At 41.9% G+C, this 23,677-nt stretch overlaps 1 protein-coding gene across 1 annotated transcript; it reads right to left on the bottom strand.

Moving 5' to 3' along the window:
• Positions 1–4,053: 4,053 nt before the first annotated feature.
• Positions 4,054–9,921, bottom strand: FUT4 (fucosyltransferase 4). Its single transcript, XM_004427433.3, has one exon. It carries the CDS (start codon positions 9,674–9,676, stop codon positions 8,459–8,461), a length of 1,218 nt encoding a protein of 405 aa, XP_004427490.1. The 5' UTR covers positions 9,677–9,921; the 3' UTR covers positions 4,054–8,458.
• Positions 9,922–23,677: the final 13,756 nt, after the last annotated feature.

Below are 23,677 nucleotides of genomic sequence, written 5' to 3'. Positions count from 1 at the left end.
TGGGCAGCTCAGCAACATCTCCCTGGCTCCCCAACATGCACACACCTCCCCTCCGCATTCACTCACAGACAAACAGATGTTGTCCTGATTGGATTGGGGCATTGACCACAGATGGCATAAACCTTCAATCACCAATCCATGAGCAGGGAGGCTGCCCTCCAAAGTTATGGTACCACACTTTAAAACCTAAAACTGGGAAATGGGGATAAATATGCATTCATTACAAAATATTGTAAATTGGGGCATTGAGACAATCCAGGGCTTCGGCTGCAATAAGTTGGGAGCTGGAATCAATGGCTGTGGCTCCATATCACTCTAGAGCCAGTACTATTTCTTCATGTTCCCAGTATTCCCTGTCCTTCCATCACAGAATGCAGAGAACTAGAAAGCTAGTGATGTGATGAGGAAACTGGCACCAGAGGAACCCATCGAGCAGTTGTGTTTTCCAGCCTCTCCTTCCCCAGCCCTGCTCAGAAGACCTAGAATCTTCTCTAGCTCTTGCCAACCTCCTCCTCCCAGGGACAGGACCCCATTTCCTGCACTCCTAGCCCGTGGCTGTGATCTTGCTTTAAACCACAGGGACTGACCACCTGAAAAAGGCGGGTTGCTGCTGCCTATCTGGCCAAAGTCATGTCTACCTGAAGACTCTCGTACTTGGCCCATAAAATCACAACTGCTGTTAACTTGATACTGGCCCTCCCCTGAGGTCTCTAGGCTCTTGCAGATTCCATGGTAAGAGCTGCTGGTCACCATGCAAAGGCATTGCCCGTAGTGAGTCACCTGACCTTGTCTAAGCCCTTCCCAATCCTGGCTCCCGCTTATTTCCAAATGTCCAGACATTGAGGTCCCAGCAAGCTTCCTGGTAAGCCAATGCTAGATATGTGCCCCTATATTTCATAGATGAGAATATCCAAATTCAGAGTAGTTTGCCCATCTAAGCAGCTGAAGATTAGTAAAACGTATGTAAACTAGGACAGAGAGGCATACATCACAATTATTGTAAAACTTAGACATAATGACAGAGTACTATAATGAAAGAAAGATTTGGAATCAAATGGGCATATGTTAGAATTCTGGTTGATGGGAGAATTCATAGCATGATTGTAGATGATTAATCTTATCTCTAAAATGGGGATAATGCCTGCATTAGTTATCTATTGTCGCATAACTAATACCCGCATACAAACCCTAAAACAACCAACATTTATTATCTCACAGATTCTGCAGGTCAGGAATCTGGTGTGTGGCTCACCTGGGGACCTCTGACTCAAGGTGCCAGTTAAGATGTCAGCCAGGCCTGGTCTCATCTGAAGGCTCAGCTTGGGGAGAATTTCCTCCAAGCTCACTCATCTAGTTGGCAGGACTGAATTTCTCTGGAGCGGTAGGACTGAGGCTTCAGTTCCTCTCTGGGGTTGGCCACAGGGCAGCTCACATGTCAGTCAGCTTCTCTCAGAAAGAGCAAGCCAGAAAGCAAGAAAGGGCCTTCAAGATGGAAAACCAGGCTTTCTATAACCTGATCTCGGAAGTTTCAGCCTTTCACTTCTTCAAACTCTCTTCTTTAGAAAGGAGTCACTAAATCCAGACCAAACTCAAGAGGAGATGATTACTTAAGGGGATACTAGGAGGCCAGAACCAATGGGGGTCATCTTAGAGGCTGCCTACCACAATGCCTTTAATGTAAAGAGCAAAACAAATAGAAAAAAAAATATATGTAAGGCACCCCTGCAAATATCAGGAGCTTAATAAATAACAAATATTAGTGAACTACAATTTTTGGCAAAGAATCCTCCTTTAAAAGCCACAAATTTGTACCTCCCAAAGAAGGAGTTTTGATAAATCGTCAGATAAGACTCATTTTTATCTAAAAGTATTTCTGTTTGGTGACTAAGCTGATCGTGCTTAATTGTATTTCAGACTAAGTTTCAGGAAGTGGAACAGAGATTTCTAAAATGTTTACCTAACGTTATGAGAAGAAGAAAAATCATAGGGTGAGGGCAGGTGTTCCTGGTTGCTAGGAGAGCAAAATCCCTATAGAGATTCAACATGTTGAAGGTGATGCTTAATAATGACATTTATTTTTAACTGTAATATTAGTGAAAATAATCAGAGAGACAAGTGTTGAGACCAGAGGCTGTCATATGTGTATTTTTCGGAAAGAACATTAAGAAGACTTAGTTTGTGCTGAAGGAAGTTCATTCCTGACATGTAATCCTCTGACCCCTCGGAGCTTCCTACTGAGAGTTTGCTCTTTTTCCCTTAAATTCTGTGATTCTGCACGATCTAATGCATTTTTCTATGACATACCTTTATTATGACAAGACTACTGTTTTAGGATTATTTGTCAACATGTCTGTTTCTCCCACTAGAACATACGCTTTTGAGCGCAGAGTCCTTGCCTTACTTTTATTTACATCTCCAAGTCCTAGTACATAGAAGGCACTCAAGAAATGTGTGTTAAATGTTGTTGAATAGTCCACTTCTCCTCCTTTTAAAGATAATTCAGATTAAGATTTTTAGCACTCATGTCTAACAGGGCATTATTTTTTAGTATATTTAGGTAAGATTCAGTAATTTTTAAAAACATTAATTCAGGGCCGGCCCGGTGGCTTAGCAGTTAAGTGCGTGCGCTCCGCTGCTGGCGGCCCGGGGTCGGATCCCGGGCACGCACCGACGCACCGCTTCTCCGGTCATGCTGAGGCCGCGTCCCACATACAGCAACTAGAAGGATGTGCAGCTATGACATACAACTATCTACTGGGGTTTTGGGGGAAAAAATAAATAAATAAATTAATTAATTAAAAAATAAATAAATAAATAAAAATAAAAACATTAATTCAAATATCTCAAAAATCCAATTCTTTACAACTTACTTGAAATAATTTTTTAATAGGGTTCCATAACACACTAATAAGTGTACTAAATGTACCGAGTCCCTCACATATTCTCCTCTGACTCTTCTTCAAAAAAAGTCAAGTGGTGATTATGGCTATGTAAAAAAATATAAATTTCTCTAAAAGTGGATCTTGAGTACATTTGAAGTATGCCGACTGGAAATGAAAAAAAAACGGCAATGAATGTGATTTTTCCAAGGTGGAAAAGAAGCATTCATAAGAGTTCAAGAATAAGTCGTAATGAATCAAGGGATGGTGTTATATTTCTGCTGAAAGGTTAGTTTACTCCTTGTTAAGTTCCTGACTTTCCCTGTCAGTGAGCTCAGGCTTCTTGATTTCACTCTCCATTTGCCAACAGATGCAGCTGGAACAAAGGTTTCTTTTCAGAAAAGCGGCATTGAGTGGCGGATTTTACACTATTCCCTCTTTCTCTGTGCATATGTTCCTCCTCTATCTCTCTCTCTCATTGTCATCTGACTCTTATCTTCCCTCCTTTTTTTCTCTCCAATCTTCTCACTTTCTCTTCAAACACTTCTTATTCATTTACCCCAATGTCTTTCTTTTTTCCTTTACTCCCCATCTATATTCACCACCTGTCTACTTTATAATGCACTTTTCTTTTCACTCATTCATTATTGAATCCTCCTTTCTTGTCACTGCTGCTCCCACCCTCAGCTGGCCATCACTTTTCAAAATCTGTACTTCAATGAGCAGCATGTCAGCGTGTGTGTTGGAGGAGGGAAAGCAGAGACAACATTCAGTGTTTTTTTCCAACTTCATATTTTCCCCTTTCAATAATTTCATCATCAGCTGTTAAGAAGAAAGACACCTCTGTTCACTATCATGTTCTCAGTCTTCATTCCACCTCTTTAAAAAAATGTCATGATTTAATTTAGTGAACAGGAGCTAGAGACAGTACAGAGGGCATCAGAGCACTTAGTAAAATAAACTGGACTGAGAGAAAGGAGTTTTCTTCTTAGGCCTTGGAGATGAGTCACCAGGTTAAAGGGAAGAAGCCAGGTGAGAAAAACAAGAGGACGAGCTGAACTGGATCTGGGACGACTTAGAAGAGGCAGAGGCATCCCATTTCAGTTACCAATCAAGAACCAAGCTAGAACCAATCTAGAACAAGTGAACTTCAGAAACCCCTTGACCAAGAAACAGCCCATGTATCATGGTTGAACACATTAGTGCCTGGCGGAATATACAGTATAAACAAAGAGTTGTTTTCCATCTTATTACTTTAATAATTTTGTAAAATAATCTGAACATGCGTACATAAATACTTGATTTGTTATATGAACGTCTAGCATAAAAGTCCCTGAGACACATCCAAGAATCACTTGAAACGTATTCAATGCAATTATTCACCATACTAATTACCAAGGACTTGGCTCCTTTCCCTGATATCTAAGGCATGTGACACTTTAATATATATAATATTAAATATATAATATATATTATAATATATATAATAAATATAATTATACGTAATTTTTTAGTACTAAATCAGAGTCTCCCTCGCTGGTGCCTGGTTTCCTGCCAGTTTACTGCTGCTGTGTAGTAAGTCATTTCCAGACTGTAAGGAAGGCACATTGGGAGGTGAATTAGATCTTGAAGCCCTAGGGTGCCAGGTAGTAGAATGATGGCAAGTGGAACTAGAAAGTCCCAGGAGATGATTTTGTCCAATCCCCTCATTTTGCAATTCAAGTGACAGGCTGAATTAGTTATGACTTGCACAACATGGCTGGTTCTGCCACTACTACTGTAACCTTAGGCAAATCCTTCAATGGGTCTGGACCTCAGCTCCTTTCTCTGTAAAATGGGCTGGTGATAATCACAGCTAACATTTTTCAGATGCTTCTTATGTGCCAGATGCTGTTCTGAGTACTTTAAATGTCTTATTTAATTCTCCCAACACCTCCATAAATTATATATGATTACCCTCAATTAGAGCTGAGAATATCAAAACACAGAGAGCTGAAATAATTTGCCAAGATAAGACAATTAGAAAATGTTGCAAATCTGGTTTAGGAACCCAGGAATATCGGCCTCCAAAATTCTTAAATTCCAATTCTTAAATCCCTTCTAAGAAACCCCCTCAGGTAGGTTCTCAAATTCCTTATATCTCTAAGTCTAGAGCAGAGTTAACAAACTATGGCCCTTGGGCCAAACCCAGGCAACTCATTTATTTACGAATTGTCAATGGCTGCTTTTGCACTACACAGCAGTGTTGAGTAGTGGCAGCAGAAACTTTACAGCCTGCAAAGCCTGAAATATTTATTCTCTGGCCCCTTACAGAAAAAGTTTGCCACCCCTCCTCTAGAGGCTTGAAAATGTAGAGCATCCTGTAACTGTACAGCATTTTACAATGTACAAAGCACCTTGGACATCAAGGTACATCGTCACAGTTAATCCTTGCTTTGTAGGGACATGCATGCATTGTAAAGGAGGAAGCTTAAACTCAGAGAGTTTAAGTAACTTGCCTAATCAGGGCCACAGGGGCAGAGCCACATACCTGGTTCTGACTCCAAATTGCAAGCTCTTTCCATAAAGCCACTCTGTCTCCCCTAAATTACTGCCAGGGAAGGGCTGGGAGACTGAAAAGAAACTGTGAATACTGAAAGCAAGTCAGACTGTCTTCCTGAGGCAAATATCATTCAAGGTGCACTCATGTAATTAGTCATCAAGTGCTAAAAATATTAAATTAAATTTGTAATAAATTTGAAAGAAAAGTTTATGCCTTAAAGGAAGGGCATGACAATCATAGGAAATACATATTGAAATATATGATGCATTTATATGCATTTTTATGTTAATGTATATGAAATTTTAACCTACTCAATTTAGAATATGAAAAATAAAATAACATAAAATGAGCCATTGCCACATTTCTTTTGCTCTTTGATGAGATTAGCCTAAAAAAAATTCTGTTTGTTCCACACACAAAATTTGCACATGAAAAATGCAATTATACCTTCCTCATGCTAAATACTCAATAAATATGTGGTTAGTTTTAAATAGACAATACTAAGAAGAGCATTAGTAAAATAATGCATAATTATTTAACTGTATGAAAACCAAAACAAAAACAAAAAAATTTTTTTTTCAAAGAAAGCATAGGTGCTTCCTCTTAGTCTGCAAATTCAAGCTCAAGCTAAAGGGCAATGATGATTCTTGAAATAATATGGCTTAGCTTTAGGGACTCATTTGAAATACACAATATGAGGCCTGTTCCTTTTTACTTCATATATATTCTGTGACATACCTTGAGATTTAATTTTTGACATATAAATGGATATGGAGGGCCCCTGAAATCACTGCAAGAAGGAAAAAAAAAATCACTCTTACCAATTGGGAGATAACTATGTGTTAGGCATCTTTACTTACTTTATTTCCTGAGACGCTCACATGAGCTGTGAAGTACTTTCCTTCCCCATTCTACAGATAAGGAAGCCGAGGCTCAGGGTTATTACTAATTTGCCCAAGGTCACACAGCTGGAATTCAAATCTAAGCCAGATTACCTTCAAAACCAAACTCCCACTTCCCCATGTAGATTTCCAATAACACCAAGATCATTGGCCAAATGTCATAAATACTCATTTTAAGAAGAGAATTTTTCCTTTTTCTTTAATGGATGGCTGCTACTTTGTAATTCTGCCATACTGTGATATTTTAAAAAGGAGATTTTATCCAGGGATTTTAATTTCTCCTTTTAAGCAAAAGGGAGAATTGAAGCACCTAGATTTTTGCGAGCTCTGCAAGTGAGTCTGAAACAAATGTACATGGAGATAAAACTTACTTTATGATTCAGCTAATTATACTAATCAAATGCAAAATTACTGTTTACACCAGAACCCTCTATAAACCTAATTAATCTTGGACCCTACTCATAATAATTAGTCACTATGGGTCCTTATTATAATAAATAGAGGAGAAAAAAAACCCCATTATTTCAAGCTTTAAATCAACTGGCTTTCTAATAATTGATTTATGGTCTGTCTTATTAAGAATGTCACTTTAAACAAACAGTTTCTGCCAATTGACTTATCCAAGTTCACTATTTACTTCTTGGCAGTGGTAGACTGTAAGAGCTTTAAGGAGAAGGACCTTGCCTTATACATTTTTGTGTCTTTCCTGGCACCCCAAGCCCAGTGTTTGGCACAGAGTAGGCACATGGTAACACCTATTTCATATGCTGTTCATTCAACAACTTTTAAAGTCAATGCATAGATTTTCACAGTTGTTCCCATGGCACAGTCTCAAGGGCACTAGAAATGTGAGGATACATCATACTACTATGCAGACTAGGAGGAGAACCTGCTGGCCCCAGAGAGAATGGCAGATTTAGCCTTTAACAAAAGACAAAGTTCATTGCAGGCACTAATTTAGTTCCATTCCCTCACAACTAAATATTTAACTAAAAACGGACAGAAACAAAAACCGCCATTAACAGACACCATGAAACTTTTTTCCTTTTGCATGATACCAAAATGCAGTACAATCTCTTTCATTGTTCTGCAGACAGATAATTCCAGCACCCCTGGAAGACTAACATTCCGGTTTAAATTCTGGTCCTTATTTCCACAAAATCATTTTGTGCAAAGTGACACTGTGGCTTCTTTCTCTTCTGTTTGTAAACACAGGCTGGTTTTCTGGGAAGAGGGGAGAAGAATGTTGCTTCTGCATTACTTCCACATCTGTAATTTTAATATGCTTTTTAAAAAATTCAGGTTATAGAAAAACATAGACACAGAAGGAATAAATTAGGAGATGATTATTCACATTGTAAAGGGATTTGCCATAGGATTTCATTAAATACTGAACTCTCATCAAGCAGTGAATCTGGGATTTGATTTGAAAGCAGCTTTTCAGGAATACATTTGTATAAAGTGAGGTACACCGATATATTCATCCTAATCTTCTCCAAGGACCATCAAGCATCTTGTTTCCATTCATAGGGCAGGGGGACAAACAGTACTTGCTAAGGAACAACCAAGGGATTCGTGGACCACCCTCTTCACCTTTCTTAGGAGCTGAGTCTTTGAGGAATTCAACCAACAAAGAGAAAGACCCACTTGTGGCCACAGTCCTTGCACTATTCAGCAACAATGCTCTTGCTAAAACCAGGGGTTTGCTGCACGTTGGCCCCGGAAATGTTGAGTTGAGGAGTAGTGTGTATGAGATTTGGACTGGGCACAGGCCACAAACACGCCTGTGGCAGATGAGGCAACTCAGAGCAACTGACTCAACAGTCTTCTTGTAGCTAAACTACTTCTTCACCTCTGCACTGGTTACAGGGTGAGAAAGGGCCCCCTTTGTCACCCCTCAACACTGATATCCATCAACAACCAAGGGAGCCCAACTTCTAGCTGTGCAAAAAACTTGAGAACCGGGGATCCTCCCCACCCCGTCTTTGTGCTGAATAATATTAACTGGTAAATCACTTTTTTCCCATAGAGTAAAAATGGGTGTTCGGCACGATTCGGCAGTCAAGGAGATGCACGGCAGAGGATCAAAACGCCGACGACCTGGCCTCCCGGGTTACCCCCAGGGGGGCACGGCCTCACCGCTCAAACCAGCGAGCCAAGTTGGGTACGCTCTTGGGCCGCTCCCCAGCCATCTGCACAGCCTGGCAGGCCCGGCACCAAGGCTCGTCCCAGAAGGAGGTGATGTGCACGGCGTAGCTCCGGCGCCAGTAGAAGTAGCGGCGGTAGACAGCTGGGTTTCGGTCGAGGAAGAGCAGGTAGGCGGCCAGGGACGAGGCACTAGGGAAGTCTTCCACGTGGATGAAGGCACCGCGAGGCACGAAGCGCTCGTAATTGGCACGCTCGGGGCCCAGCACCACGGGCACCGCCCCGGCCAGCAACGAGTTGCGCCAGAGCTTCTCGGTGATATAATCCAGGTGCTGCGAGTTCTCGAAGGCCAGGTAGAACTTGTAGCGGGCCACCGTGTGCAGGAGCCCAATGTCCGGCACCGGCCGCCCATGCCCGCCCTTGCCGAAAACGTCCACGGGCACGTGCTGGCTCAGCTGGTGGTAGTAGCGGACCCGGACTTGGCGCTCATCCCAGTTGCTCACCACCCAGGCCACCAGCCCCCGTTTCCGGGCCAGCGGCGGAGCCAAGCCTGGTGGCTGCTCGCCAGGATGGGTCCTGGGGTAGAGGTAGCCATATGGAACGAAGACGTCCGAGTCCGCCCGGTAGGAGAGCGTCCAGTTGAAGAGATTAGCTGCCAGGCTTCGCAGCCCCGGGGAGTGGGAGGGCGACTCGAAGTTCATCCACACCCAGCGCTGGCCCGGGGGTCTGGGGCCCGAGACGGCTAGGGCTTCGGCAGCCGCCGCCGCCGCCGCTTCCTCCTCGTCGTCCAACACCCGCAGCTCCAGCTCCTCTGCCGTGTGCACTTGGACGCCCCAGGGCGGGGGCCAGTCGGGAGGTCCCTTCACGAGGTCTCGGTGGTGGAAAAGCACAGCCTGCGCCTCCCCGTAGGCCGCACGGTCGGTGAGCAGGCGGCAGCCGCTGATGTTGAAGCGCAGCCAGCAGTCGGGGGGCGGCCTCGCGGCGCTGTCGCGCCTCCGGAAGGGCTCCCACCACAGCAGCACGCCCACCGGCCGCGGCGGGGCGGAGGATGCCCAGGGCAGCGGCGGCAGCTGCCCCCAGCAGGCGTAGGCGGCCAGAGCGGTGCACAGCAGGCCGGCGGCCGCCAGCGCCCGGGCGGTCCGTGGCAGCCCTCGGCCTTTGCGCAGCCCGCGCGGCCAGACGGCCGCCCGGCCCCACTGCGCCCCCATGGAGCGCTCAGGCAGAGCCGCCGCCGCTCGCCGCGCGTCCGCAGGCGTGGAGCAGCGGCGCCCGCTCTCATGCTGCCGCTGCGGCTCCAGCCGTCGTTGCCGCTCGCCGCTGGCCCTGGAGCGGGAGAGGGCGGTCCCGGAATCCAAAGGCCCGCGGGTCTGGCTCCCCTCCCCGCGAGTCCCCGCGGGGCGCGCCGCCAGGGCGAGGTGAGCGGGCCGGGCAGCCCGGCCGGGCGCCGCCCCGTCCTTCTCCACTGCGCCCCCAGCCCGACCAGCCCGGCCAGACCCGGGGCGTTTCCTGCTGCACCTCCGCCCACTCCCCACCCCCTCCACCGCGCCTCGCAGGCTTCTCACCCACTACTCTGGATCCCGTCTCAGCGGGTCCCGGGCCTTTCTGCACGTGCCCACCGCCCTGGCCTTGCGCCCGAGCACGCGCGGAGCTCCCCCCACCAGCTGCGCCCCGGATCTCAATCGCAGTGGCCCGAACCCTCGCCTTCCCGAGTGAAGGCCCGGTGCATCCCTGGGCGCGTGCAGGGGGCGTGAGTGCAGGCGCAGACACGGAAGGAAGGCGGGCTCGGGATGCCGAGACTCCTGGCAGGACGGAGGCACGGAGTCAGCTTCCTTTCTCACCGCCCTGCTGCGGCCAGCGACTCCTGCCGGAGGGAGGGAGCCCGAGAGGCTGCGGGCAGAGGCGCTGCCACCGCGTGGGTGACGGTGAGCTCGTGACCCGCCGAGACGGACCAGTTGTGCAGTTGGCCCCCCGCGGCGCGGCCCACGAAGGTGGTGCATTTTGTGAAACCAAGTTTTCAAGGCGCATAGTTAAACCTAACTGTCATAAGAACATTTCCTTTGCCTACCGCCCCAGCAGAGAATAGAGAACAATAAAACGTTTTGTGAGCAATCAAAACACGTTCTTTTCCTTCTCTCCGCCACTGAACACTTCTGACTGCCAGCTCATAGCATTCTTTGTACTAGGGCTACGAGGACTCATAAACCAAAGATAAAGATAGGCCTCTTGAGCTCTTTGTCCTATAGGAACTTCCTGCCTGTTCAGTGAGATCAATGAATGAATCACTGTTAATTTTACCAAGCACGTAAGAAACAACTTAATTTCTGCACTCATGAAGATTATGCAAAACGCTCTGGACTTATAAAATGATGACTAAGATAAATATCATAGCACCCAATTTTAGGCTGTAAAGGATGAGTATCACACTGGCCTCTTCATGATTATCAGTGAGGCAACAATGGAGGCATCTACTTCTACAGTCACTCGAGGAATTTTTTTTTTCCTACAGCTTGAATTTGAATTTATGGGTTTGGGCTTTCATTTGTGTTATTACACTTTTATTCAGCGAAATTCTAAATGGGCCATAAGTGGGCTGCCGACCTAAGAAGAGGAGGCAGTTTTGAGGAATTTTTAGTAGATCACAGCTGTGTATTGGTGGTGCCCCAGCCCAGTGCCATATAAATTACAGAATGTTTGGGGAGAAATAGACTTGCTGGGAATGAGGCCAACCTGTCAGGTGTTTTGACATTACGCATACGGAAAATAAACTTGGGTTTGCTGTTTGGATTTATTGTGAAGAACTTTTTCATTAAAAATCAAGTACAGATTGTAACAGCTTCAATAAAAGTAGTTTCAGGTGGCACGACCTGCCAGCTCGCAGTGACAGTTTGAAAGCTGAATGGATAGCTTTAGGTGCTCTGGCTATACTCATCAACCTAGTGACACTTTCTCCTGCACACTAAACCCTTTTATAATGTTTTTGGGTTTTTTTAAATTTCATAGAATCATTTTCATCTAGTTAAGCAAATTGTCATTGAAATTAAGAATTTCAGCGATTCTCCACTCTGTTATTTTTAATTTTTTTTAAAAAGCTATAAATGCAAAAATAACTTTTTTCAACCAAATGAAGGAAAGGACATATTGGTTTTTCTTTTTATGCAATTCAAATATCTATACATTTATGCACATTCCTCCTCCACTTCAGTTAAATAAGACATCATAAATAGAGCCTAACACTGTATCCAGCATATCATAGGTAGACATTTAGTAAATGTTAACCTGGTTCCTTGCTTCCTAACCCCACTCCCAATTTTCCCTTAAGTCCTCCAGATATTCCAGTTAAACCAACTTTTTACTGGTGAAATGGCTCAGATCTCATGAATATCAGTTTCCATTGTGTCCACTTGGTAGGGTGCAGGACTGCAAACTGTCCCTACTTTAATCTTATCTTGGTGGAAAGAGAGGATACCCAGCAAGAGGGATGGCTGGATCAATGGAAATCAATCACAACTTCTCTACAAACTACTGATTGAAGGCCACACACATTGATTTATTCACAGGACAATGGCTTGTTCTTATTTAAAAGGAATGGAGGGGAGGAAGAAAGGGGAAGAAAGGCTTCAAAGGAAAGTAATAAAGCTAGGTATTCTCATTTATTCATTTAACCAATTGGCAAACTGGGACAAAAAACACTATTTTCACCTTCAAAAATCTATAAGAGAAACAGACAGTGGAGAGGGAAGGGATCTTGGAAGGCTTTGAGGTGGGGACTCCTGGAATAAATAGGAATGATTAAAATGGGGGAGGAAGAGGGCTGAGAAGCTGGTCTAAACACAAGCAGCAGCATACGCAAAGGCCAGGCAGTGAGGACTGGGATGGTGGGTTAGGAATTACCAGCGTTTAGTTTGTCTAAGGAGATGGGGTTTTATCCTGAGGGCTGTGGAGAGTCCTTAAAAGGTTTTAACAAAACAAGGGAGCAATATAATAAATTAGTATTTTTAAAAGCTCATTTGTGAGGGGAGGTGAGTATATGGAAGGGGATATGAGGTAGCCTTCTGGTCTGCTGGCCATGTTTATTGATGTAGGCACTGGTTAATGGGTATGTTTGGCTGAGGAAATTCATCAAGCTGTATGCTTACATATGTACTTTTATATATATATATGTATATATATATATATAATGCTTCAGTAAAATGTTTCTAAGAAAAAAATCATTTTGTCATCAGTAAAGAATGAGTTGGGTATTAGGGACGAGAATAAGAGCAGAAGTTTCTAGTCCAATTGGAAAGCTATTTCTATAATTCAGAAGTGAAACAAAAAGGGCCTGCACTAAGACAGTAGCTGTGAGAATGGGATTAAAATAAAACTAAAGGAGAACAGATTCAGAGATATTTAGCAGGCCAGTCCCTGTCTCCAGGAAGCCTTCCTGGACACCCATATGCCCATATCCAGGGTAGGTTACTTGCCCCTCCTGTGTGCTCCTATATATACATCTTTCAGAACATCATGGAGCAGGAATCATGAATGTTTCATTCATAACTCCATCCCTAGCATGGAACCAGGCATCTAGTAGTATTCATCATCTCATTGAATACTTGTTGAATGAATGAATGCTCTTAATGTATTACTGAAATGATCTGTCAGTACCTCTATTCCCCACTAGAAAGTGGGTTGGTATCAGGAGAAATTGGCTATGTGAACGACTTGCTGTGGCCTTAAGAAGCCCCTTAAGCTTTCAGTGGAAAATGCTACATATGTATTAATGGGAACTCTGATGAGAAGCATCAGAAACTCCATCAAATTAGGCTGGCTCTCGTTGGCTCAACCTGGACCAGGTGCTCATTCTTGAAGTAGTCACTGTGGTCAGGGGATATGGACTCTCTTTGGACCCTTTTCTGGAGCTGTGGGTAGAATCAGCCCCATTTCAACCTCATGGACTAACAGTGGGGGAGGGTAGTTTCCCGAAGGAAAAAATGAAGTGCCGTTACCTGAAGAAGAGGGAAGGGATGGTGGGCAGGCCAAGACAACATGTCTGTGTAAAGAATTATTATTATTCTAAATGAACTCTAAATCACCTTAGAACTTTAAACATCCTATGATTCTTTTTAATTTGGTAAAAATAAACAAATGATTCTTTGTGTATTTAAAGACCTCTCAGTTTTTACAAAATATGACACAGGGAAGAGCTGGCTTTCAGTTGCAAGCATGAAGACCACAAAGTTGGGCGTAAAGAAGGGCTTTTGGCCCCTGAGGATTGCTAAAGCTGGGTAGAAGAGAGCTCCATAATTCAAAGCTCGTTTTGTCAAGCTGAATGAACAGTCAACTCACAATGTGTCCAAGAATGACCTATTCAGTCCCAAAATTTAATATAGGACAGAATTCTCTGGGGGAAGAAGTAGGCCAACTGTGGTTTCTAAAAGCCTAGCTCATTCTTTGCTCTTCCTCAGGAAAATTGTTCGTTTTAAGCCTGTCCTCGTGTTCCTCACCAGAGACATTTGCCATTTCCTAGGGAAGCCCCAGAACATGTTCTGACTGCCTTAGGTCTTCCCCCCAGCACCATACTCTGTCAGCCTAGGCTCTGTGAGGCTCAATGGCTTGCTATTTTTGGTTGTATCTGAGATTTCTGTGGCTGAACATTGACTTGCCAAGATACTTTCAGTGTTTTTCCTTGAAGGGAGAAAAGGGCAGTTCAAAGTCCCTCCCAGTATTATGTACTTACCGGGAAATGGGGAGCAGCCAGTGAGCAGGTATGGTTGGAAAGGGTGTGTGTAGGCAAATAGGTGGAGATTGTTTCCTTTGTCAGGTACAATTTTTTTTTTTTAATTTTATTTATTTTTTCCCCCAAAGCCCCAGTAAATAGTTGTATGTCATGGTTGCACATCCTTCTAGTTGCTGTATGTGGGACGCGGCCTCAGCAGGGCCGGAGAAGCCATGCTTCGGTGTGCGCCCGGGATCCGAACCCAGGCCGCCAGCAGTAGAGCGCGCGCACCCAACCACTAAGCCACGGGGCCAGCCCTGTCAGGTACAATTTTTTAAGCATGTATAATTGGGCAGATAAGTATGGAAATAATTGTTAGTTAAAAAGTATTAGGAACTGTGTAAGTTCAACAACATCACAATTTATTGTTCATTGCCCTATTAAATCCTTGATGGAAAAAGAAACCTAACATCAACTTATAAGGTCTTTTCTTTTTATCCAGGTGCAAATATTTACCCTAAATATGGTGTTATGAATGGTCAATATGAGAACTTATTATATTTATTTTAGGGTTTTACTCTTTATACACTCAAGTTCTTCCTGGAGTAACTTGTACACTTACTTGACTGAACAAGTACTGCAAGAATTTTGGACATTCAGAAAAATATATATAGTGAAATTTTGGTTACAGTCAGAAATATTTGTATGCTATTTTTAAATATTTGGAGGGTTTACCTCTGCATTCTTCTTGTTAAACTATCCTTTCCTAAAATACAGATTATTTGCAATCACATGTAAAACTTATGGAATACAAGAAAATTATTTTGACATTGAAATAAACATGTTGATATCAGACAGTGCAATGCCTGGCACATAGGAGGTGTTTAATAAATATGTGTTAAATAAATGAATAGATGAATGAGTGACTGAATGAGTGAACACTACTATTAATTTTACATTTCATGAAGCACTTATGAAACAATTCAATTTCTGCACTCATGAAGATTATGCAAAAGACTTTGAACTGTAAAATAATGACTAAGATAAATAAAATAGCACCCAAGTGTAGGGGAAAAATGGTAAGTATCATACTGGCCTTCCCAAATCCTTATCAGGTTCACCAGCACTAGCCTCCTATCCCCACCCCAAGTCTACCTGGGTCCTCAGTCAAGTGAGTTAGCACAAATCGTGCACAGTTTCAGAAATTCAAACATATCTGATCTGGGCTTACTGTAGTACCTGCCCCACATCAGTACTTACATTTGGCCACACTCAAAGCAACCAGGCCCAAATTCAGGGTGCAGCCCAACTCTCTGCAGATGGAGGAAGGGATCTTGACTACTCTCCCTCTCCCCCTGTCCTGACCCCACTTCTCCTCATGTCCTAACCCCACAGACCCTAGGAATGATTCATGAAAGAAAATGGAGAGGAGATGCATTTTTCCTTGAAGTCAAGTAATTCTGCTTTGACCAGTAAATTCCCCCCAAGCAGCCAATCAGAACACAATAGTGGTTGGACTGGGTTCCATCACAATTCATTCCTGTGATTCTTCCTCTGAAAGGGGTCTGAGGCACTTGCAGAAAGAAATTCTTGTCGGATTAAAGTAAACAATATTAGTGACATATAAATGATTTTGAAAAAGTGTGAAAATGGAAGGGTAAATGCATGTTGCTCATGTGGCAAGGGAAAAAACACTCCTGAAGAAGTGGGACAGCCAAATTTTATAATTCTAGGTCAAGCTTACTGTGGCTAAATAAACCACAGCCCGGAAATCTTGCATGATGCATGAGGGTGAAATCACATGAATAATGCAGGTTATAATAAGATTATTTTCAACCACTCCAGAAAGAACCTTTGGTTTGTATTTATCCTTGGTAATGTTCAGTGCAATTCCACAATCATTTGGTCTTGGGAGAAAGAGAAAGACAGATGAATAAACACTGCCTGACAGTCTAACTGCATTGCAGGGACCACTTCTGTCCTGGCAGCACCACTGCATTAAAAAGCTCTGCATAAAAAGGAAACTTCTTTCTTGAGTGAGCTCACTGTTCAACTTAATTTCCTGGATCATCCAAGACAGCAGGGAAATAGCAGCAACTCTTAAAGTCAGAGAAGAGAAATTAGACGTGAATGAAAGAAGTAGATGCTGTCTGACTACTCATTCAGAGAGCCCACCGTTCATCACTTCCACCACTGAACAAATGTTTTGCGTCTTTGGCTCCCTTGAAGCTCTCGTGGGCGCATTTCCCGGTTTACGGTTTGAGAAAGAGTGATGGAGATTGTTGTTAGATTTTGAGATAATGACCCAGAATTTGCTGTGTTACTTTAAAAGATAAAATATTTGTTTTTCTTTACTTTGATATATTTTGGCATGACTTCTTTGTCATTATCAGCTTGTAGAGCTGTTTCTAAACTGTTTTCCAAGCAATACAGGACTGAGAATTGTCCTATATTGACATTTGCAGGGCTACATTGGGGTCTGGCCTTGTTTGGGCTTGTAAACCTACAAAAGCTATAACTTCATGCAATACCATTTCTTGAAAGCCAGTTATGTGCAGGTACATGAAGTATATCTGAACAAACATTTCTGCCCTTGTGGGATATGCCAGCCATCACACTCAACCCACCAATTTGAATTATAGCTTTAGAGCAATTCCAGACCTAAAGAGTCCAAAGGTGGACATCGGAAGCTGTGATGTATTAGGCCTTCAGTAACCCTGCCCACTTGCCTCTAGAAGCATTTCCGTGATTACTTTGTTAATTTGTTGTTTGTCACTTCTGTATTGATCAAGTGTCATTGTCAGCGTAGAAAATTCCTTTAGGCACCTATCTTTACAACTGTCTTATCTCCACTTATGATTAATTAGGCAAGGTTTCTCAGATTGTCAAGGAAGTTTTTCAAGTTTAAGGGAAGCAAGTTTTTATTGGGGCAAGGGGGTAGACATGAGTCCACCCAAAGTAGTACCACCCCAAAGTCTCCACTCTCTCTCCTTTAGTTATAGAGATATGGAATTATAAACCAGAAGGAAGCTATTTAGCCCACACACATGTGCTCCAAGCAAGCACTATAATTAAGCCAGATAAAACTAAAGGCAGTTAGTATTAGTAAGGATTCTTTTGGTTGCAATTACAGTGACTTACTGGAGGCAACTTTAGACAAAAAAAAAAAGGGCAAGGTGGGGGGCAAAATTGACTATTGTGTGAGTAGGTCTCATAGAGACCCACTTTTCTTCTATAGTTAAAGAGTTTTATTAAAGATAGTAAAAAAGCTAATATAATTAAGTTAAACAGTCATTAGGCAGAAATTTCCTTAAATGATAATGAGAGACTTAACCCTTCTGTGAGACCAAAGGCCTCCTCCACTGAGGACAATCACCAGCAACATCGTCCAGGCCCAGTGGTTCCCAGGCTGTCAGCTGACGCTCACCAGTAGCTAAGGTCTTGGTGTCCTGCTCCCAAGGCTAGCCTGTGACAGAGTGCTCCCTTGGACAAAATTTACTATCAGGGAGAAGTGGGTCTCATAGACCCTAAGAGGAGAACTACAGCTGGCCCTCAGGGAGAGATGAAAATAGGGCAGAGAATACTGTCAGAATTCTGCATCTGCTTCATCCTCTTCCTTCCCCTCCCACCCCTACCCTCTAGATCAGCTTTATGTGTTTCTGCAGTTCACTTGGCAGAATATAGTTCTCCCTGACTCTGGAGTTCTCCAACAGCAGATTCTGATAAGCAGGTTTTGAATCTCGATTTTAAATCTTTGGCAGCAAGAATCCAACTGGACCATCTTGAGCCTGGTGTTCACCTTGGTGAAACTAGCTATGGCCTAGAACAGAGTCCAGAGTGATAGTGGTCAGTGGGTTGGTGGGGGCAGGGAGTGGGGGATGGTCAATTCTCAGAGGAATGAACATCTTTGTGAGAGGTGTGAGAGGTGAGTTCTGGAGAGGTGTCTACCTCTTAAGTTTGTTTTGTGTTTCAATAGATGACCAAGGAAGGAACTTCCTCAGTCTCTCTATTATTTCCGTAAACAAATGCTTCCTTATGTCTAAAGTAAATACTTGAAAACAATTTGTAATGAAAAACTTTAAACATACACAAAGTAGAAAGAATAGGGTGATGAACCCCCAATTCCCTTTATCAAGATTCAACAATTATAATGGGGCCGGCCCTGTGGCGTAGTGGTTAAATTCGGCGTGCTCCGCTTCGCTGGCCTGGGTTTGAGGGTTCAGATCCCTGGCACAGACCACCACCACTCCTCAGCCATGCTGAGGTGGCAACCCACATACAAAATGGAGGAAGATTGGCACAGATGTTCTCTCAGGGCTAATCTTCCTCAAGTGAAGAAAAGAAGATTGGCGACAGATGTTAGCTCAAGGCTAAACTTCCTCACCAAAAAAAAAAAAAAAGATTCAACAATTATAAAGATTGCCCACATATGCTTCACCTAATTCTTTTATTTCTGATATATTTTAAAGTAAATTCCATATATCATGCCATTTCACTCCTACATAATTCAGTGTGCATCTTAAAAATATATAGATATTTTCTTTCATGACCACAATGCTATTATCAGACTATAAATTTGACAAAACTGTCCTGGAATTTTCTAAAACACAGTCCAATTTTTTAAATTAAATTTTAAAAATTAAAATTAAATTTTCTCAATTGTTTCAAAATTGTCTTTTTAACAGGGCTTGTTTGAATCAGTATGTAAAGAAGGTCCGAACATTACATCTTGTTGTTATATCTTTTAAGTTTCTTTTTATCTTAAGTAGTACTTATCTTAAGTACGACATTTAAACTTGTGTCATTGACTTGTACAGAAACTGGGTCAATTGTTCTGTACAATGTTCCACCTTCTGGATCTGTCCTTTGCTTCCTGGTAGTGTCATTTACCTTGTTCCTCTTATCTCTGTACTTCCTATAAACAGAAGTTTCCTGTGGCTTGATTAGGTTCAACTCCTTTGGTAAGTATATTCATAGGTGGCTGTGTACTTCATGTGTGTCACATCGGGTGCGCACAGTGTCTGATTGTTGCACTTGTATGATGTTAAGATTGAGCCAGTCAATGAGTTCTAGTGGTGTCGGCCCAGCCTTCTCCCCCAATAAAGAATCTCCCACCAAACGTTTGTCTAATGATTTCATCCACTGACAATCAGAGTCAGTCAATGTTTTGGGGATTGTAAAATAGAGATTTTACTAATCTATCATTCTTCCTACATTTATTAACTGAAATTCTTCTGTAAAGAGGACTTCCCTTAATCTCCTAGGGCTATTTGGCACCTTAAATTACAAATTGTTCAGGAAAGGTAGGATAATAGATAATTATTTCTTTTCAGTTGCCGCCTTCCTAAGTAAGAATTGATGCCTTTGTTATTTCAATTGGTGTTTAATGAAGTTGAGTTTTGTTTTTGTTGTTGCTATTTTCCTTCATTCTCTCTCTCTCATTTTAAAAATATCTTATGAACTCATGGCTTTTTATATTCATCGTGTCAATTATTTCATGCTCAAATTTTCCCATCTTTGGCCAGAGGATTACCTTCATGTTGGCTTCGTGTCTTGTTGGCATGACCCAGTGGTCTTTGGAAAATTCCCCGTTTTCTGCTACAACAAGATGTCTCAAGCTCATCCTGGAGGTTTCCTGCCTCAGACCGGGAATCAGACATTCCTCCAAGGCACCATGATTTCTTTTTCTTTCTTCTTCTTCTTTTTAAATCTAAGTGCTTTCAAAAATCAACTTTATTGAGGTACTGGGGATTAGGATTTCAACATACGAATTTTGGGGAGACATAATTCAACCCCAAACAACCTTTTTCCTGAGAACTTTTTAAAAAATTTTTATAAACAATGTGAATTGGTTAATTTACAAGGCTTTCCTTTCAATATTGGCTGCCAGAATCCAACTTGATAAACATCAAATTAGAATTTGGATGAAAGAATTTAGTGAAGTAAAGATCAAGATCGGGGAAAAAAAGACATATCTTAATGAGCTATGCACACCTAACGGTAGAGGGACCAAAAATTTCATTGTTTTAAGAATTCTAGTAAGAAAGATTAAATCTCTTTTGAAACTAACCAGAGTATAAAGAAATAAAGGATGGGTGGGGAAGGAAGAAAGGAAGGCTGACAGGCAGTCAGGAAGAAAAGAACAAAGGAAGAAAAGATGAGAAGGAAGGAAGGAAAAAGAGAAGGGGAGAGAGAGAGAGAGAGATTGAGATTGAGAGGGACCTAATCCTAATCTTGGCTATTCAGACACACCTAAATCTTAGGCCCAATGATGCTGCACCCTACCCCTTACGTCCCTGGATAATTAGTTTTGGTATATTTTTCTTTTACATTTTCTCTTTACATATTGTAATATTGTGATTTCTTTAGGAAATAGATAACACTCTTAAATAAGAATACAGAAAGCCCAATTAGAGTTTCCACACAATCCCAGCTGCAAGGGAAATCCTAACCTATTTGCTTTCAGATTCTGAGAAGCAATCCTTTCTTTCCAACATGACTTTCCTATGTTCTTTTTTGGTTTGTTTTGTTTTTAAGATATACTATGCATAAAGAACACAAAACTTAAGCATACAGCTCGATGATTTTTTACATGTACTACACATGCGCGCACACACCCACACACCTGTGTATCAACTACCCAGATGAAGACATAAAACCCAACAGGCTCCTTCATGCCCCTTTCTACTCAATAATTCCCAAAGGAAACCACTATTCTGACTTCTGTCTCCCTAGATTAGTTTTATCTCTTTTTCAAAATCTATGCATGGATCCTCCAATATGTTCTCTTTTGTGTCTGACTTCTTTTCGTCATCATAATGACCGTAATATTCATTGGTGTTGTGTGTAGCTGTGGTTCATTCTTTTTTATTTCCGTGTAGCATTCCACCCCATGAATATATTCCAGTTTATCCGGTCTCCAGTTGATAGACATTTGAGTCATTTTCATTTTTAGGCTATTATGAATAAAGCCATTACAAACATTTTTTATTGTCATTTTGAGTGGTATCATCTATTGTACCGGCCCCAGAAAAAAATATGGGTATGTTATGTTATTTAAGAGATGTCTTTACTATTTACCATCAAAAGGGCATCTGAAAGGTAAAAAAATAAAGACTAAAAGTAACTGAGACAGGGTAAGAAATAAACGATATAAAAGTACGTTGGTAAAGTCAGGGGGGATGTTTTCATAGCATTTATTGTGTTTGTCTCATAGATACAGCACATATTTATTATATGAAATTTTTTAAACATAGAAAAGTATAAAGAAGAAAATAATGCTCCCCTCCCATCTGCACCCCAAGGTAACCAGTTTATATTTTGGTATTTAATGAAGATACAGTATATATAAACTAGGATCACATTGTAATACTATTTGTATTTGACTTTCCCCCTTTAATATAAGCTTTGTCCCATGCCATTAAATGCATTTTTAAAACATGATTTTAATAGTTTCAAGATATGACCAAGAGAAAGGATCGGTAGTTACCAATGGTTGGAATTCTCTCTAACAATGGCCAGGTCCTGGACCATATCATGTAGAGGGAAAACTACCAGTCAACAAGCCCTGCTCATGCATGTGTTTTAATCAGCATTTTAGTTTTTTAGTTACTTTATTTTATTTTATTTCAGTAAGAACACTTAACATGAGATCTACCCTCTTAACAGATGTTTGAGTGTACAATGCAGTATTGTTATCTACAGGCAGAATGTTGTACAGCAGATCTCTAGAACTCATTCATCTTGCATAATTGAGATTTTATCTCTCTCGAATAGCAACTCCTCGACTTGCCCTTACCCCAGCCTCTGGTAACCACCATTCTATTCTTTGCTTCTATGAGTTCGACTATTTTAGATACTTCATATAAGTGGAATCATGCAGTATTTGTTCTTCTGTGACTGGCTTATTTCACTTAGCATAATGTCCTCCAGGTCCATCCATGTTAACCTCCAATCCCCTGTCCTGTGTGTGTGTGTGTAGAGAAGAGTGTGAATCTGGCTGAAACATCCTGGGAACGAAGGAGACTGGGGCTTTTGAAATAGACAATGTTGACTCCCAACTTGATCACCCTATTTTCACCCAAAGTCCTCCTGGTTTATTCCTTCTAGAGTGTAAATTTGCAGATTTCTATCAAGATTAGGGAGAGAGTCACCTGAGCTATGAGGGAAAGCTGAGGAGTTTCCTATTTGCTGTGTGGACAGGAGGAGGGGGAGACAGTACTTAAAATGCCAAGTTTAGAAAAATTGGATGCAAAATGAATACCCATCAATAGGGACAAGATCAAATAAATTGTGGTACTGAAATATCAGGATATATTATATAGCCTATAAAATCGTGACTTAGATAAACATATATTACATAGGAAAATGGTTGTAATGTATGACTGAGCAAAAAAATGCAGGCTACAAAATGTGTGTAAAATGATAGTATTTTTATTAAAAAACCCTCCTCATTGTATGATTTCTATTTCTATAAATATTTTAGTTGTAAGACCAAGGATATGTTAATAAAATAAACTAGGGGATAGATTTTTTTTCAAGTAAGACCAAAAAGTTGTCTTTTCAGAAAAACTTTGTTCCATCTCATGCAGCTAAATAGTTTTCCTAATCATTTTGGCTTTTTATTTTCTACTTCTAATCTTTTAATCCAGGTGGTTCACCGACACTTTTGCCATGACCATTTGGCCAAATTAGGAAGTGGGGTGCAAGCCCTATGACACCAAGTTATCCTGGTACCCTGGAGCAACTTCTCCAGCATAACTGAGGAAATTCAAGAACTCTGGGGCCAGGGGCATAGAAAATGAAAAATGAAAGTGAGCAAGCTGCAAACATCTCTAGGAAAAAAGCATTTTTGTTTTATTCCTGACCTCAGAAGGAATGCTTCCAGTGTATTTCATGAAGTATTAAAATAGCTATTGGTTTACGATTGCTGTATCATTTAAAAGAAGTCTCCCTGGGGTGTAGTGGCTGGGTTCGCCTGCTTTGCTTCAGCAGCCTGGGGTTTGCGGGTTTGGATCCCAGGCGTGGACCTACACACTACTCGTCAAGCCATGCTGTAGCGGCATCCCACATACAAAATGGAGGAAGACTGGCACAGATGTTAGCTCAGGGACAATCTTCCTCAAGCAAAAAGAGGAAGATTGGCAACAGATGTTAGCTCAGAGCCAATCTTCCTCATCAAGAAAGAAAAAAAAAGAAGTGTCCTTGTAATCCTGGTTTTCAAAGAGTTTTTATTAAAAAATGCTAACTGAATTTAAAAAAACAGCTGTATCATGTAGTAATTTTTAAAATCATCCCCTACATTTGGCCTTTAGATGGTTTCAGTTATTCACTATTATAAATAATGCTGGCATGAAAAACCCTGTACGTGAATCCAGTTGGGAAAACGTGCAATGGGGCACTGAAGAACAAAATTTAACCACAAAAGGAACCAGGGCCCTAAAGTGGAATAAGGACAGAACCCTTAGCAAGGAAACAGTGCCAGGAGATCAGTCCTCCGTGGTGGCGTTAGCAG

Source organism: Ceratotherium simum, chromosome 7 (genome assembly GCF_057802395.1).
Source record: "Ceratotherium simum simum isolate JZ-2026a chromosome 7, ASM5780239v1, whole genome shotgun sequence".
NCBI lineage: Eukaryota > Metazoa > Chordata > Mammalia > Perissodactyla > Rhinocerotidae > Ceratotherium > Ceratotherium simum.
Note: the sequence above shows the minus strand (reverse complement) of the source record. Positions and strands in the feature narration are given on the sequence as shown.